Raw genomic sequence first — 16459 nt, 5'->3', positions numbered from 1 at the left:
GTGGAAGAATTGCATTCCTCCCGAGGGCAGCTGGGTGGGAGGGAAGTCTGCCCCGGGGCCAGGTGAGGATGCAGCCATGGAGCTGGAAGGCGGGCCAAACACAGGAGTGCACAGTTCAGCAGGCCAGTCCTCGCTGTTGGACAAAGAGCTCAAGGTCAGGGTGAGAGGTGGCAGTGACAGAGGACAGAGGTTGTCAGGGTTCTGGTCACCAACCCAAGTATTGCCCCATACCATCTCCCCACTCTGTCTCCTGCTCCAGACAAACCAGGTGATGAAATTAACAGTTGTGCAAAGCCACTTAGAACTTTTCGGGGAAAAAAAAAAAACTGTGATAAAATACACTACTTTTTTTTTTTAAAGATTTTATTTATTTATTTGAGAGAGAGAGAATGAGAGATAGCACGAGAGGGAAGAGGGTCAGAGGGAGAAGCAGACTCTCCGCCGAGCAGGGAGCCCGATGCGGGACTCGATCCCGGGACTCCAGGATCATGACCTGAGCCGAAGGCAGTCGCCCAACCAACTGAGCCACCCAGGCGCCCAACACACTACTTTTTAACTTTAACCATTTGTAAGTGGACCATTTGGTGGCATTAGTCACTTTCCCATTGTGCGTAATCATCCCCACTATCTTTACCCAAAACGTTCTCATCATCCCCAACAGAAAGTATATAGTCATCAGACAACTGCTCTTTCCTCCCTGCCCCCAGCCAACCTGTCTTCTCTTTTCTGTCTCTAAATGTGCCTATTCTAGGTACTTCGTATGTGTGGAATCACACTATCTGTCCTTCTGTGACTGGATTTATTTCACGAGGCATGATGTTTTCAAGGTTTATCCGTGTTGGTAGCGTATATCAAAATTTCATTCCTTCGAAGGCTGAGTCGGATTTATTGTATATCCATTTTGTTTACCCCTTCGTGTGTTGAGGGACGTTTGGGTTGTTTACATCTTTGGCTGTTGTGAGTAAAGCTGCTGTGAATACTGGTGTCCAAATAGCTTTCAGTTCCTGCTTCCCATCTTTTTGGCTTGTGCCTAGGAGTGGAATTTTCTGGGTCCTAGGATAGTTCTACGTTTAACTTTCTGAGGAAACACCATCCTGTTTTCCATAGCGCCCGTGCCATTTTACACTCCCACCAGGCACGCATGAGGGCTCCAATTTTTCCACATCCTCACCGACCCTGGTTACTTTCCATTTTTAAATGGAAATAGCCATCCTAATAGGTGTCAAAGTGGTGTCACTCAGTCCTTTTATTCGGTCACAAGGAATCTTGCCTTTCCTGCTTTAGCACAGCAGCTGCACGACGCTATCTCAGAACCGACAGGTCCACTGTGGCTTTGCTTTAATCTGAAGCTCAGGGCAAGGAGGCAAGGGGAAATTATGGAGGCCAAAGAAGAAAGCCCTGGCCAGTGCTCTGGGTGGGTGGTTTCCTTCTTGGGAGCCTGGGCGAAGCAGGACCATAGTGACCAGCAAGGGTGCATTGCTGAGAGGAGCAGGTCTACAGCTTTCCTGTACAGAGGAGGAAACTAAGGCCCAGGGTGTGTGTGTGTGTGTGTGTGTGTGTGTGTGTGTGTGAAGTATTCCTGTAAGGACATGAGCTGATTGGGGCAGGGGAGGGACTCAAGACCATACCTCCTTGCTCCGAAGTCAGTCACCTGTGTCTGGCTCAGAGGGACTCTGTACAACTTCTCTGCTCTCAAGAAGTTCAGAGCTTTAGAGCCCACTCAGAAGCCTGCCTAGGTAAGTGGGGGTTGGACTGTAGCTTCATGTGACAAGCAGAGAGGGGGTGGGGCGGAGGGAGGAGCTCCATGGCAGTTGTCATTCTTTGCAGGAGAGCTGAATTCAGATTCCTGGGCCCTATCTGCAGAGGTTAAGTGTCCATGGGTCCTGGAGCAGGCCCAGAACATGAATTTGTTCACCTCGGTACTTTACCCTCAGGTGACTTTACCCTCAGCCTCGCTTTTGATTATACCTGCCTTAGGCATGAAGCTCCTGGCCGAGGAGACTGTGGGCTGATCTTTGCTGCTGTGCAAGGTGTTGGATCTCCCGGTCCCTCAGTTTCTCCAATTGTAAAAGTAAAAATTTCCTTGCCCTCATGTTTTATTCAAGGGGATGCGGCTGCTCATGGGGAGTGTAGCATTTGCAAAGAGTTGGGGAGGATTGAAGGTTAGGGAGTAAGGTCATCCAGGATAGTGAGATTGGATAAAAACACTCCTTTCTGGATGTGCTAATGCAGTTGGAAGGCCTTTGGAAAGGCAAATGAACAAACTTTTGTTTGGGGATGGGTCGGAGGCCGGCCACACGGGCATAATTCCCCATGTTAACCTTGGCCGGTTGGCCTCAGCAAACAGCCCAGGGGCTCAGAAAAGTAACTTCCCGCTGATGGGAACCCAGTCCATCCCTGAAGCTGTGCTTTCTTTAGTGTGGAACCGAGGATCCCCAAGCTGATTTGGGTGGTGCTTGGCCAGGGCGCGACACCAAACACAGCAGGAGGCGGTCACTCCCTTCCCAATTCTACTGTCAACCCTTCCAAACCCATCACAAAGAAAAACTCGGTGGAGCTGCTAAGTCTATCCTCTCCGCCTCTTGCTAGTCTCCCCTTCCCACAAGGAGAAAGCAGGCTTGAGGTTCTGAGCATCTGCGTGACAAGTGTAACCAGTAAGAATTCAATGACATTTTCTGTGATTTTTTTTCCCCCTATTTATATAGTAGGGACAATTTCCTTTAAAAAATAAATCTATCAAGATAGAGAAAAGATAAGTATGTTTAAGGAACATATTAAGAAACTGGCTTGGGCTTTAGCAAGATTTCATTCATGAGTAAGGTTTGAAAACACTGAACGGATTGGTTAGCCATCTGGCAAGGCTCGATGCTTCTGGTGTTAGAAAGAAAAACTGTAGGGACTGTGGAAGTTGCCTCTGGGTAGGAGTAACTTTGTCTCCTGCCCGAAGCTAGACTCTGAGACACTCCCTCTTCTGACACTCCCAACACCATGCTGAACCTCCTCTTTTGTTCTTGGGTAGCGCCTGACATTGCCAACCTCTAGCCCAGGGGTAATGAGCTTGGAACTGGCATTGGGCAGACCTAGGTTTGAATCCCGGCTCTGTAACCCCCCAGGGCTGCCATCTGCGGCAGATTATTGAACTCTTCTATAGCTTAGTTTCTTATTTGTCAAATGCGGATGACATGGTCCCTAACTCACGGGGCTCTCGGGAAACTTTAATGAGATCATAAACAGTAGGCATACGACAGCTGACATATGGTAGAGACTTAATAAACTTAATAAATGGTTGCCACTATGATTATGATTATTAGCCACTGTTGTCAATGAGTTTGAGTTTCTTTCCTTCTTTCTTCCTTCCTTCCTTTTCTTTCTTTCTTCTTTCTTTCTTTCTTCTTTTTCTTTCTTTCTTTTTTCTTTCTTTCTTTCTTTCTTTCTTTCTTTCTTTCTTTCTTTCTTTCTTTCTTTCTTTCTTTCTTTCTTTCTTTCTTTCTGTCTTTCTTTCTTTCTTTCTTCTTTCTTTCTCCTTCCTTCTTTCCTTCCTTCTTTCCTTCCTTCCTTCCTTCCTTCCTTCCTTCCTTCCTTCCTTTTTCTTTTTTGCAAAGTGTGGACATGATTGAGGAGGGCTCACTAAGCATAACCTCTTCCTGGGATTTGTTTGTCTGGTCAGAGGCATGTCACACCAACCCCCACCCCTTCATTTTTGCTGGGATCCTTGCCAGGTCCTAAGCCAGAAAACCTTGTTATATTAATTATAAAGAAAAGCATGTTTTATTTAAAATCCCAGCTGCCGAATATTCTGCCATGCTGTCTCTTTGTGACAGCAGCATGACTTTTGCATTTAGGGAACCATAATGAATTTAAAATATAAATATATCTGTGCCTATATACACATGTGATTTTCCCGCGATCTGATTTCCTTAAATACCAGTGCACACCACCAAAGCTAATGAGTTGGAATTGTGCTTTGGATCAGTTTAAAAAAAAATGTATGAGAAGTTGCAGTGAAATTCAGTCTCTCTCTTTTCCATAAGATTCTGTGTGGGTTCCAGCAAGAGGGAAGGACATCCCTCCTGGGTCTGAAAGAGACTTGGACATTCTGGAACATTGAGGCTTAGAAAGGGGTGGCTTGTATCTTCCCATCAAAGGCCTGGTTTAGTCCTGGGGGGCATGCAGATTTGGATGCTCAAATTAATCAGACATTGAACTCAGTTACTTGACCATCCAAAACTGGCTCCAATCCTTCAACATCCACACTGTTTCTGCATCATAACAGACAAGCTGGGCTCTCTCGTTTCTCTCTCTCTCTCTCCAAGCTAGAATCTGGCAGATAATGTACATCTGTCAAGCAAAAGGGTGTCAAAGTAGAAAGTGGTAGGGCCTATGGACTCGGGGGCTTGAATTTCTTCTAAAAATGGGAGCAATAGCCCCTCATCTGGTTGGTGCCAAACAGGAATGTGAGCCCCATGTTACTAAAATGTCTGGTTTTCAAGAGAAGCTGGGAATTTGTACTTCTATGTGAAGTGTTCTGATTTGCAAATGTCACCAAGCAACTGAAAGGAAATTAAAATACTCTTAGGCTGACCTTCTACCCACCAAATAAAACTTGGGCTGTGAGCCAAATGTACCCCAAGTTGCCAATTTGCAGGCTCTGGCCTATTCAAAAATTTCTGTGGTGCTCTACCTGAGAGGATGCTAGAGTTCCAGAGTTCTTAGATCTAAACTCTAGGGTTTAAAAAGTCCAGGAGTGGGAACAAACACATTGGGGAGAGGAGGGGCCATTGTCTTCTGTCCTCTCTGGGGATGGGCCGAGCTAAGTAGGGCAGGCTTGAATAAGCCTTGTCCTCTGGCTTCTGATTCTATGATGGCCGAGCCCAGTGGCACCCCCAAATCACCCAAGAACCACAGCAAGAAGAGATTTCTGAGCCCTGGATGGTGGTGCCCTTCCTTTTCACAGTTGAGTGGGCTTCCTGTAATGGGGAAGGAGTTGGGCAGACCTGGGCCTCAATCCTGGCTGGGAAGTTAGTTTAATAACTCTGGATCTGTTTCTCACTCATAAAATGGGGACAACCATACAAGGCTGTGCTGGGGACAGGTGTTCATTAAGGAAAACCAAATCTAGCCCCATCCAGGAAGAACCTATGGCTGAAGCTCTGGTGTTGACAGCAATCACATTTGACCTATACCTTTTTGGATCATAGGTATCTGAATAAAAATCTAAGTTAGAGATGAGCTCAGAGAGAAGGCATTGTAAGGTGTGCTGCATGACCTAAATTCATGGGAGAGTGTCCATACAACCTTCCAAAGGATAGTGATCACAGGCCCTGTGACTGCTTTTCTCTAAAGTTCCAGAGGCACATGGAGTTGTTACACCCCAACCAGCACATAAACCCCTGGTCTAAGAGCTCCCTGTTCCTACACAAAGGACCATGCCCTTGAAGCTCTTTGGACAGAAGAGATCTCATCTTTAGCCAGGGTCCAGGCAAAAGATCTGGTCCAGACAGTGGACAGTATCCCATAGTCTAGAGCTCAGCTCTGCCACTTCCCAGGGGTATGAGGCCAAGCTGTCCATCTTCTCATCTGTGAAATGGGAGCAATAACAGTTCCTACTTCTCAGGGTCCTTCCCGAGATGAACTGATCCACTGAAAACACAGAGCCTGGCTCACAGGACTTCTCATTAAACGATAGCAGTTGGTTAGTATTTTTAGCTATGTGCAGTGGGAGAGGCCGCCCAGCCCATCTGGCTGTGTGGCTCCTTCCCCCCGATGATGCCCCCGAACTCTCCAAAGCATCTGAGCGAGTTGGCCACTTTCCCCTGGATGTCTGTGGCCTGGCCTGTGGAACGCAAGCCGCCTTCCCGACCACCTGTCTGGCACACATCTGGGATAAGAAAACATTCCAAAGCCCTGAATCCTCTCTCTGGAACCGACTAAGCTCATTGCCTGAAGGCTATCTCTCATATTTTCTCTTTTATCCATTATTGACTTATAATTTCATTGCTAACCCTAAAAATTCACTGGGGCCGGCAAAAAAGGGATTTTGGGGGACCATTATTGTTTTGTGAACTTCAAACAGACTGCATCAACTCTCTCCTTGCCTTCAAACTTCAGGCTCTAATTCTTTCCAACTGGTACTTTCTCTGGGCCCCTTGTGGGCCTCTGATAATTGCCCCTCTTCCTCTAGACTTGTGCTGTTTCTGCTGGGTCTCTGCCCCAGACATCCAACAAGCAATCAAATGAGGCAGGGAGGGGGGGGGCGCTTGAAAATGTGTACTTGCAACCCCAGCACACATATACAAGTCATCACTGGAAAAGAAAACTCTCTCAGAGGTGAGACACTTGACAGGTTAATATGGGGCTAAGGTAGGGGTCTGAGGACAGTTTACCAAAAAGGGAAGAGAGGCTCTTGTTTTTGAAGTATCTAATCAGAAAACCTGAAACTGAACCTGCTTCCTACAGGAAAAGCTCTATGAAGTAAAATGGGAAATAAAATGCAAAGGTATTTCACAAGATAAAGAGGTTACGACTGTTAATTCAGTTCCCATCCGCTGCTGCTTCTCTATCCACTTCCCCCACAACACACACATGCACAAAGGGGGGCATTCTCTGATTTTCACAGAGAAGTTGTATTCATTCTGGAAATTTTAAGGGAAAAGAGCTAACATTTATTGAAAGCCAATACATTGCCTCATTCAATCAGCCGTGGCCCTCCCCAGATCAGTGAGAGATTATCAGTTGGTTTGCAGTAGAGGAAACTGAGGCTCTGAGAGATTATGTTGCTTGCCCAATATTCCACAGCAAGAAGGTGGCAAAGCTGTGATTCAACGTGCTGACTCCCAACCCCACACTCATGCTTAAACCACATCCAGTAGGGAATTCCAGGAGGCTCTATTTCTGCTGATGGGGCCTCTCCTGTGCCCACAGAGATCCAGCCAATACTCCGGGAGCCCAGTGGTCCAAAGAAGAAGCTGATCTCTCCTCTAGCCCTCTGCTCCCAAATGCCGAGCATCCCCATGCAAGACCCTCAGATGGCATTTCCTTTCCCTGCTCACCACCACCTCCCTTGGACCCCTGCTTCCCCTCCCTGCCCCATCTACTAGGGTCCTGTGAAAAGGAAGAAACAGTATTACCCACAAAGCTTTCTCCAAAATGAATCCATCTAAGTAAACCTGTTGCCAGGATCATATGCAACCAGCAAGATTCTCCTCTAGAGCCAAATCACAGGGGATCTTACCCTCGTGTTGCCTGAAATGGCTAGAAAACTGTGTAGGTCCATCAACAGGTACAAGGAGAGTTGGTAGCTTTCAAAGGCTTCTCAAATGGTTCTCTAAGGTCCACACCGGATCCCAGCCCACTGTCTTAGCAGATTTTCTTGCCCTGGTCCCTTTAGTTGTAAGGCGCTCAGGGAGACTCTCCTCCAAGAGGGCTCAAGTCAGTTACATGGTCTTGTGGAACAGACTTCCCAACAGCAACCAACATTGCAGGCACGCATTGACTCTTACAACCCGGCCATATTCAACGTGGCAACCCCAGTCCTTCACAACTGAAGTTTCTAGTCACTCCTGGCCCAGCTGTTTTGGTTCTCCCCATAATCTCAGTCTCTCAACTACAGACGTTTGACGGGAACACTTACCCCCATGGCCGTCTTTCCCGCCAGAACCATTAACAGCAGAATATGGAGGTCAGACATTCTGGCAAGCATCTATGCAGTTTAAGAACTCTTGCGTTGCCTGACACACAATTTCTTCTGTTGTCTATGTCTTTAGGGTGGGAAAATGTCAGTCTCCAAGGATTCAGGAACAAATGAAGAGGATGCCAATTATTAACTAGGCATCAAATACTGTTTAATGTTTAATGTTTTGCAAACCAACTATCTTGATTAAACAAATGGTAACTTTGGAGTTAGGCTGAGTCATGGGGTGGTTTCTTTTCTGGGGAGAAAGTCTCCAAAGAAAGTAGCAGAGTTCAAGAGCCCTGGCCCCTGGGTGCACCCCGGGGGCTGCTGAGGGTTCAGTGCAGAAGGTCCGAGAGTTAACGACCATCCCAGTCGCAGGATGAAAGCCTGGGTTCGGGTAAGGCTTCTGCTATGGGCCGTGGCCATTGCTGATTCAGACAGAATGTTAACAGAGTTCTGACTCATCAAATCTCAAACAGAATTAAGGTATGGATGGGCTCCTAATAACATCACACTTTCTATTCATGAAAGATAAAGGATGCAAAACTGCTATTGACAAACATTGATTCTGGGCCCTTTGAAGCATTGCCCATGGTTGCTTGTTGCCTTCAAAAGTTTTCTTTTAAATCTCATTACATAAGGTTTTTACTTTTTAATTATTTTTTTTCCTTTCATTGGAGTCTTTCTTTGATCAAAAGGGCGAAGAAACCACGATGCTCATATTTGGGGCCCATTGTTCTCTCTGTTCCTCATTTAGCTACACTGGTTTCAGGGATGGCTATATAAAGCAACGTTACCTACCTATGAAGCGTGGGTTCTCAGGAACACAATTGATTTCTTTAGTAGGCATCATCTTGAGCTCTCACAACCACCTGATTGCCCACAGTAATCTATGTAAGGGCTCCGGGAATCCTCCTGCCTGAGTCCTGAATCCCAGTTCTGAAACCTTGCTGCCAACCAAGGCAGGTGCTCACCTGGGGCCGTAACCTATTTGGCACACGCACTCGGACAGCTCAGTGGCTTCTTTTGGCTTTGGAAGCCAGGTTGCTAGCCGTGGAGGGCCCCCCATGTACCAGCCCCGGAGAAGGCCGGTCAATGCCTCAGGCACCAGATGTCCTTGTAGGACAAATCAAGTCATGCCATTTTACCTCCTAAATAACTCCAAATCTGCCTTCTTTTCTATACTTATTTTGTTTCCAGCTATTTTTGGCAGCCATCAACTACTCACTCTTGGTCAACATCCACCTGATGTCTATGACACATGTACTCACTAGTCCCTTTTTCTGGAAAGTTCTCTGGACTCACCCTATACTTCCCCTAATCTTTACTCCCACCCTAATTCTGTTCTTAACTGCAACCCTAATCGCTCTTCAGCAAGTTTATTTAGTTAACTCACCTAGTTAGTGCATAATGCATCTTTCTGATTTCAGCACAGACATGACTTTCTCAGAAGCCCTGCATGTGCTTTTCCTTCCTAGCCCTTACTGAGCTTGCCTTCCTGTGCCTGCATTGCTGTTTCATTAATCCTCATCCCCCGCTCTCCCCACCAGACTGAAAGCTCCGAGGGCAGGCATTTTATTTTGCTCACTATTGAATTCCTAGCATAGAAGCCTGGCACTTGCCTGGCCCATGGTAGGTGTTCAATAAATATATCTTAAATGAAAAACCACTTTGTTAAAGTGACAGTTGGTTACCTTAGAACAAGGACCCCTAAAATAGCAGAGCCAGCTCAATGTGAAAAACTAAAGTATTTGTGAAATTTTAAACACACTCCAACCTGTGCGTGAAAACTACATTAATATCCATCGAATATGCACCGGTGATCCGCTGTGAGCCCGGTGCTGGCGACGAAGGGACCGAGTCAGCAGACATGAACTTTGCTCTTAAGGAACATACACTCTGTCTGGAGACAGGTAGACAATGAAAAAGTAAGCAAGTTCATTTTGGTGAGCGATAGGTGTGAAAAAAGAAGGAAACAAGGTGATGGACCAGAAATCCTTGTGGGTGGGAGGTCTCCATAGCCTGGGAGGTGGTGAAGGTGGTGATGTTTGCAGAACAGGTCACCTGTGTCAGGTGCTGGGGACACTATTGATGGTTATCTGACCCCAGAGCAAGGGCCAAAGAGGCAGAGCACCAGGGAGTTTGCTGTTTTCCAAACTTAAGCTGGGGACTTCACAGCACCTGTACGGTCGGTAGAAAGTAGAAAGATAAAGTTTTCACCTAAGTTAATCACTGCATCACTCATGTGACTGGGGCATCTCTTTCTCCCTCCACAGCCTTGTGTGAACTTGAGACCTTCTGACTTTATGGACAGAGTCTCAGAAAACAAACCAGCGGCTTTCCTGCCTATGTCAATGGAAAGTGACCTCAGCACATGTGCTGTCCGTCTTTTTAAAAGGATTAATTTCCCTGACGTGTAATCTTCCCTTTATCTCAAGCAAAAAACAGTCTTGCTCTTTGTGTAATAACTGCAGGCCTCCCACATAATGTATCTTATTTCCCTACAGTCTTGTTATCACAATAATGTGAAATTGAATAAATTTCTGCGCATAGCTCTAAAGGAGAGCATTCTCTAAACGATGTGTAGTCCTTTTAATTTAGGAAGACAAAAGGGTGGTGCTTATCGTGTAATACGTCTTTATCTGGGGAGTTGGAGCAGACCTACCTGGGATCGCTGTTGTTTTGAATTCAAATGCAGAGTCTTTAGCCCTTGTTCTGGTGTGGGCGTCAGCTCTAATCAAGTCAGTCGTTCCATCCGAGTTCTGGGCGGCATTTTCTCACAAGTTGGGGTACATCCCGTGGCGAGAGCCCCTATTCTGCCTTGGGTGGGCTTGGGACTCTGGTTGTCTGTGGGCTGATTCTTCCACCCTAAGAAAAGGCTTCCTCACGATGCCCTTGCCAGAGACCCACTCTTCGATGTATTGGGGTCGGGGTTGCTTTTATACAGCAACCCTGGTTGGGTCTGAACCAACCTGTTTCATGTTTATTCATGGTGACGTCCCAACAGACTTCCTGCTGGGCCTTTAGCACAGGGAGGCGGACAGAGGGGTACCCACGAACAGCAGCGAGGACTCAGAACAGCCCTGGGAGAGCCCCCACTCTGCCATAGCCCTGCTACGGGACGCTGTGGACATCATTTATTCTCTTTGGGCCTCAGTTTTCTCATCTGTAAAGTAGGGATAATATAGTTCCCACGCCGTGGCGTTACTGAGAGGTACACATGAGAGCACGAGGTGTCTTAGTGCAACGGCTGGTATAGAAGAGACTTTGCAGAACACGCTGCCTTTGATATCAGTCAAATCTTTTTATGGGATGGTACTTGCTGAGCCCCCAGACCCTCAGAGATGAAAGGGCCCGGTGTTCAGTGAGTCTAGTCTCCAACCTAGGGAAGGAATAAGCCCCTTCTTGGGGGAAACCCTTATTTCATTAGTTCTCTCTAGGGCAAGGGTCAGCAAACTTTTCCTGAAAGGACCAGATAATAAAAATTTTAGTTTTTTTTCTGTCCATCCATTTCTGTTGCATCTCCTCAATCCTGCTACTATGACACAGAAACAGCTGCAGAGAATGTTATACCAGTGAGTGTGGCTATGTCCCAATAAAACAGTATTTACAAACAAAGGGCCACGGCAGGCGCCTGAGTGGCTCAGTCGGTTAAGCGTCTGGCCCTTGGTTTCAGCTCAGGTCATGATCTCAGGGTCCTAAGACGGAGCCCCACGTCGGGCTCTGTGCTTAGCAGGGGTTCTGCTTGAGATTCTCTCTCCCTCTCCTTCTGCCCCTCCCTCTGCTCACGCTCTCTCTTTCTATATATAAAATAAATTAAAAAAAAAAAAAAAGGGCCATGGCTTGTGAAGCCCTGACCCAGGAGAAAGTGATAGGATGCAGCTGGAGCATTGCACAACTTGCCTGGGCCCCAGAATCTTTATTCTGATCCTTTATTTTATTTTTTTTTATTATGTTCAGTTAGCCAGCATATTGTACATCATTAGTTTTTGATGTAGCATTCAATGATTCATTAGTTGCCTATAACACCCAGCGTCATTGGACGTGGGCTATCCCCATGGAAGGAACACAAGTTGGGTCAAGGCGACTCTCGGTAAGGGTAATTCTCCAAGAGGAGCTCAACTGAGAGCCTTCAGGAGCCAACACCAGGCAGCTGAGAGAAAGAGGGCCTCGTTTGTGAAGAGGGATCTGAACACCATGGCATACACTCCAACTATGGACTGGAAATTTCCTTCACATTGCCTAGCTGGAAAATCCAAGTCAGGAAACCTGAATGGCTCAGTCCAGCTGTGGATGAGCCTCCCCAGTCTATCCTTGGTCTAATTCAAGATGGTTGGAGCCACAAACATGGCCAGGCCAACCCAGGTCCATGGAGCAATTGCAGATGTTTAATTGGGGCAATCAATATCAAACAGAAAACCAGACTGCTATTATGGAAATCATAAATGCTACACAGTTAATAAGCCAAGCTACAAATTTATAGCTAAGCTCCCTGTTGGCCAAAGATAAAGGAAAACCCTGATCGTTTGGCATGATTTTCATTATACTTAAGTCAGTTTTCCAGGAAAAATAAAGGTGTTTTTTTTTTTTTTTTTCCCTTTTTGGTCAATTCCAGGTCAATTTTGATTAAAAAAACAAAAAACCAAAACCCTTATGATCTGATGAGCACAGGTTGGAGTTGGGTAAACAGGATGGGGAATTCCACTGACATGCTGGCAATCTCTAGCTGAAATGAACCCTGGTCGTTGGTCACTGGTGGTTGTGACTCCTGTGATCTACGAGGTTTGGAAAGATACAAGAACCATCCGTGCAGCACAACTGTGTGACTTCCAAGTACAGCACAGCCCAGTATGAATTAAACAACTCAGGATCTTCACACAACAATTGATCTGCCCATTTGCAGTTCTTTCCTTTCTTTAATCTTTCAGCAGGGCTTCAATCTTCCCTCTCATATTTTAAATTTCCTCTGTTGGGTGGTTGTCTATGGCGGGGAGTGTGTTTTTGCCCCCCAATCTCTCCCATCCCATCAATCAGTTCTGCAAAAACATGAGTCCACCCTCTTGGATCTTCAGACTCACAAAGAGCTATTACCTGGCCTGTGTGATGCTTCTTGTTCTAAGTGTACAGGTTTATTAACTTATTTATTGAATTTATTATTTATTATTTGATTTATTAAACATTTATTAAACATTTTTGAATAAAATTCTGCATATGTTTTGATTGTTGGGAAGCCCTCCACTCCCCACTTCAGTGTAATAGAAAACCTGAAAGAGGGGAGGGATCTTGAGATTTGGGTGTCCCTTTCTGTCTAAACTTGGCTTTCTGGATAGAATGTGCTGTTTTCAAAAGCCTTTTCCCTTTGAGGGGGTGGCAGACCTCGGAGCACCCCCACCAAGGATGTACTTCTAGACACAGCCTGGTGTTGACATCTTTTCTAAACATGTTTGCTTCCAGCTTTGTGTTGTGGTGGCGAGAGCCTGGGTTGGCACTGCACACTTGCTGTGTGATCTTGAGCAAATTTCTTAATGTATCTGAGCCTGTCTTAAATAATTTTTGTGTGAATTAAATGGGATGATATATGTGAAGGAGGTAGAAGTGGAAACAACACACACACACACACAAACACACACACACACACACACACACAGGTGTATGATTTGGCACCCTGAATCATGCGTTCTTTCACTGATTTTGGAAGAACTCATTCAATGTGGGGTGCTATGGCATTCTAATGTGCATAGAGACTTCCATCTCTGTCAAGGGAAATCCAAATAGGCAAATCTACAAGCAGCTATAACACCAGGTCCTTGCTGAGGCCAACTCTGAGCCATGAAGGACACAGAGAAATTGGAGGAAGTCATATTGGAAGGTACAAAGCGGGTCCCATTGGTCATTACAGAATAAATCAGCTAACACTCATACCTACCCACACACCCCAACCTCACGCCATTCAGTGAAACCAGTTGCCATATTGGTAATTACTAACCATCACCAACATGTATTTCTTGTGTCTTTCTGAGGATAGAGATCACAGGATGGACCACACCTACAGGCTCTACTAAGGCCCTCACCCCCCATTTGGGGAGGCATAATTTCTCTATGATTCAGTTTCCTCATTTGGGACATGAGGGCAGTATTAGTATGCACCTCATGGGGTTGTTACAACAATTAAATGGGTTATGACGTGTAAAGTTCAAAATGCTTGAAACTGTTCCAGCTCTTGGGAATGCTCTACAAGCATTTGTTAAATGACCCACCCTCCGGAGTGTCTACGGTAGGGGCTTTAAACACTACTATCTAAAGCTGCACCAAGGGCCTTGTTAATTAGCATAAAGGGTGTTAAAAAAATAAATTTCGGGGGTGAGAGAGCAGGTTGACTGAAATGGTGGAGCAGGTGCCTTTGCCCGGTGTACACAAAAGAAAAGAATCCGGTGAAGCTGGCTGCCCAACCCTTCAGAGAAAAATTCTCAGTCTAGACATCCTTGTGGTCTTGGCTCTGATTCCTGGTCCAACCAAAGACCAGACCTACAATTGCAAAGTGACTCTTGCCTGCAGACTGGTGTCAGAGCACCTGCAAGAGCAGAGTGGAGACTTACAAGGACCCCACCTGGGTGATTTGATGCCTCCTTGTTGCGTGTGGCCGACCGCTTTTACTACAGTGCCCTCAGCTAGCAGGTTGGGAGGGGAAGCCATGCAGCTCCCATCCCCCTCTAATAAGCAGAGACTCCTTTTGTTTTCCCCAAAGCCTGACAGCTGTGGAATGGACAGCTTGGCTTGGGTCAGTTCGCAGCCCAGGAAGTATTGAGAACAGCTCCTGCCACATAGCACAGACCTCAAATGTGAAGCCATTACTACCCCAGGACATAGTTAGAGACCGGCCAAGTATTAGGTCACGTGGAACAGACGACAGGAGTGACAGACTGGGGGAAGAGGAAAGCCAGGACCCTATGGCCAGAAGCTAAACGGGGGCTCCCTCTCCATAGATCCGGGTTTAGTTCTAGCGCCCTCTTGTGTCCCTTGGTACCTCTGGGCAAATCGGCGACTTTCCAAAGCCTCACTTTTTTTTAACTGTAAAATGTTGTGCATTCAGCCAGTTTTGCCAGTGTGGTGAGGAAAGGCTGAAATGCTTCATGATCACAATGACCTCCCGAATGCAAGAGTGGGTTCTCCCCTCGCCCTTGCTGATCTCCCGTAAAATACTGATGTGTGTGCTGTCACCGTGCCTTGCCCCTAGCAGCCACGTCTGCAGTTGTGTCCAGGCTTATCCGTCAGCCTGGAGACAGGTGAGTTTTGTCTTGAATCACCTTCTTTCCCCAGAGTTCCTTTTCTCCTGCGTCCTCCTGGAATGTGCTTCTCGAAGCTCACAGGCCTAGCTCCCTGTACCCCCTCCCCCAGCCCCACCCCCAACCCCAGGCTGGGGGTCCCTGCCAAGGATGCAGGTGATGTGTCAGTCTGTGTGTGCGCCTCCTGAATCTCTTTCATGTCTGTCCTCTTGGGCCTACCAGCACTGCCACGGTGTGGCTCGAGCCCTCAACAACCTTACCTGGACCTTTGCAGTAGCCTCCGGCTTCTATGGAGGTGTGTCTGTCACCACAGGGGTATATGAGATCCCAGGGATCGCAGAAGGGGGTGAAGGAAGGAGAAGAGGGATAAAGGCAGGTTTAGACACCAAGCAGTGGCATGCTCTGGGGTGACAGGTCCCCAAACGTAGTCTGAGCCTATTTAGAGGTTCTCCTTGACGTCTGCCCTTGCGGACAAGTACATAGAAGTGGCAGCAACAGCAAATAAACAAGGGGAGCATTTGTCGGTGGGCTCACGGGAACTGCGTCTTTCAGAAACAGACACCCAGGGATTCCCTGTCAATACTTGCGTTCCCGCCAGTTCTGGCTCAGACTGACCCCTCCCACGGGACCTCCCTCGCACAGACCTTTGCCGTGAGCCTGTCCTATGGGTTGGTGTTCACACATAGGAATGGTGGAGCTAGGGAGTTCAGGGTTTGGATCCAGTGCCTCCATTTTCTAGCTAAATGATCTGGGACTGGTCGGTTATCCAATCCACGGAGACCCAGGAGGCCAACTGAATTCGATAATACGCACGAAGGTCTTTGCACAATATCTTGCATGCGGTCAATACTCAGTAAGTGCTGCCCTTACTTTCCTGGGCTGCCTAAAAGCAAGACTTTCAACCACCACAGGGAAATGCACATATTGCAAGACAAGATTATTACTGTACTTTATGTAATATCCTAATGGTTCTTTTATGAGGCTGGCATTCTTCATTGGATTCCTCCCCTTGATTATGTCTACCTGAGGAAATCACAATAAAACCGTTACACATCTGAATTCATTTCTAGAAAAAGAAATCATGTATTTGCCTTAAGCCAAGCACATTTTGTGATTGGATTTGGGGCTTTGTGATCACAACGAGGCCAACAGACCACAGAGGTCTTCAGATCTCTTTCTAGATAGAATTTCTTCCAGCCTTTCTCATGAAACCAGTTCTCCCATATGCTCTTCACAGAGGTATCTTTCCAACATTTACCCTGGAGATGGCACCAGCTGCCGAGAGGGACATACTATACAGAGAGTTATCAGACATTTCCGAGATTCTGAGGAATCATTAATTCACCAGTGATATTTGAATCAACTAGTCAATTCCTTGTAAGCATGCATGTAATGCGTGCTGGAGTCGGCCCGTACTGGCTCCCAAGAGCTGATTGTCTACATTTGGGAGCATCACACTGGTAGCTTGAAATCAGCCACATGGAAATATTTATATCACAGAAAT

The 16459-nt window shown here is 46.6% G+C and overlaps 1 protein-coding gene across 1 annotated transcript in view; it reads right to left on the bottom strand.

The window, feature by feature from the left end:
- The window catches only part of HABP2 (hyaluronan binding protein 2), a 32668-nt gene extending 24873 nt beyond the window's left edge, over positions 1-7795 (bottom strand). Inside the window, exon 1 of the mRNA XM_027592172.2 lies at positions 7631-7795. Within this exon, the coding sequence (XP_027447973.1) occupies positions 7631-7699 (69 nt within the window). The 5' untranslated portion in view covers positions 7700-7795. The remainder of the gene's footprint in view (positions 1-7630) is intronic.
- Positions 7796-16459: the final 8664 nt, after the last annotated feature.

Source organism: Zalophus californianus, chromosome 15 (assembly GCF_009762305.2).
Source record: "Zalophus californianus isolate mZalCal1 chromosome 15, mZalCal1.pri.v2, whole genome shotgun sequence".
Taxonomy (NCBI): domain Eukaryota; kingdom Metazoa; phylum Chordata; class Mammalia; order Carnivora; family Otariidae; genus Zalophus; species Zalophus californianus.
The sequence above is the reverse complement of the archived record's forward strand: the minus strand, read 5'-3'. Positions and strand labels throughout refer to the sequence as shown.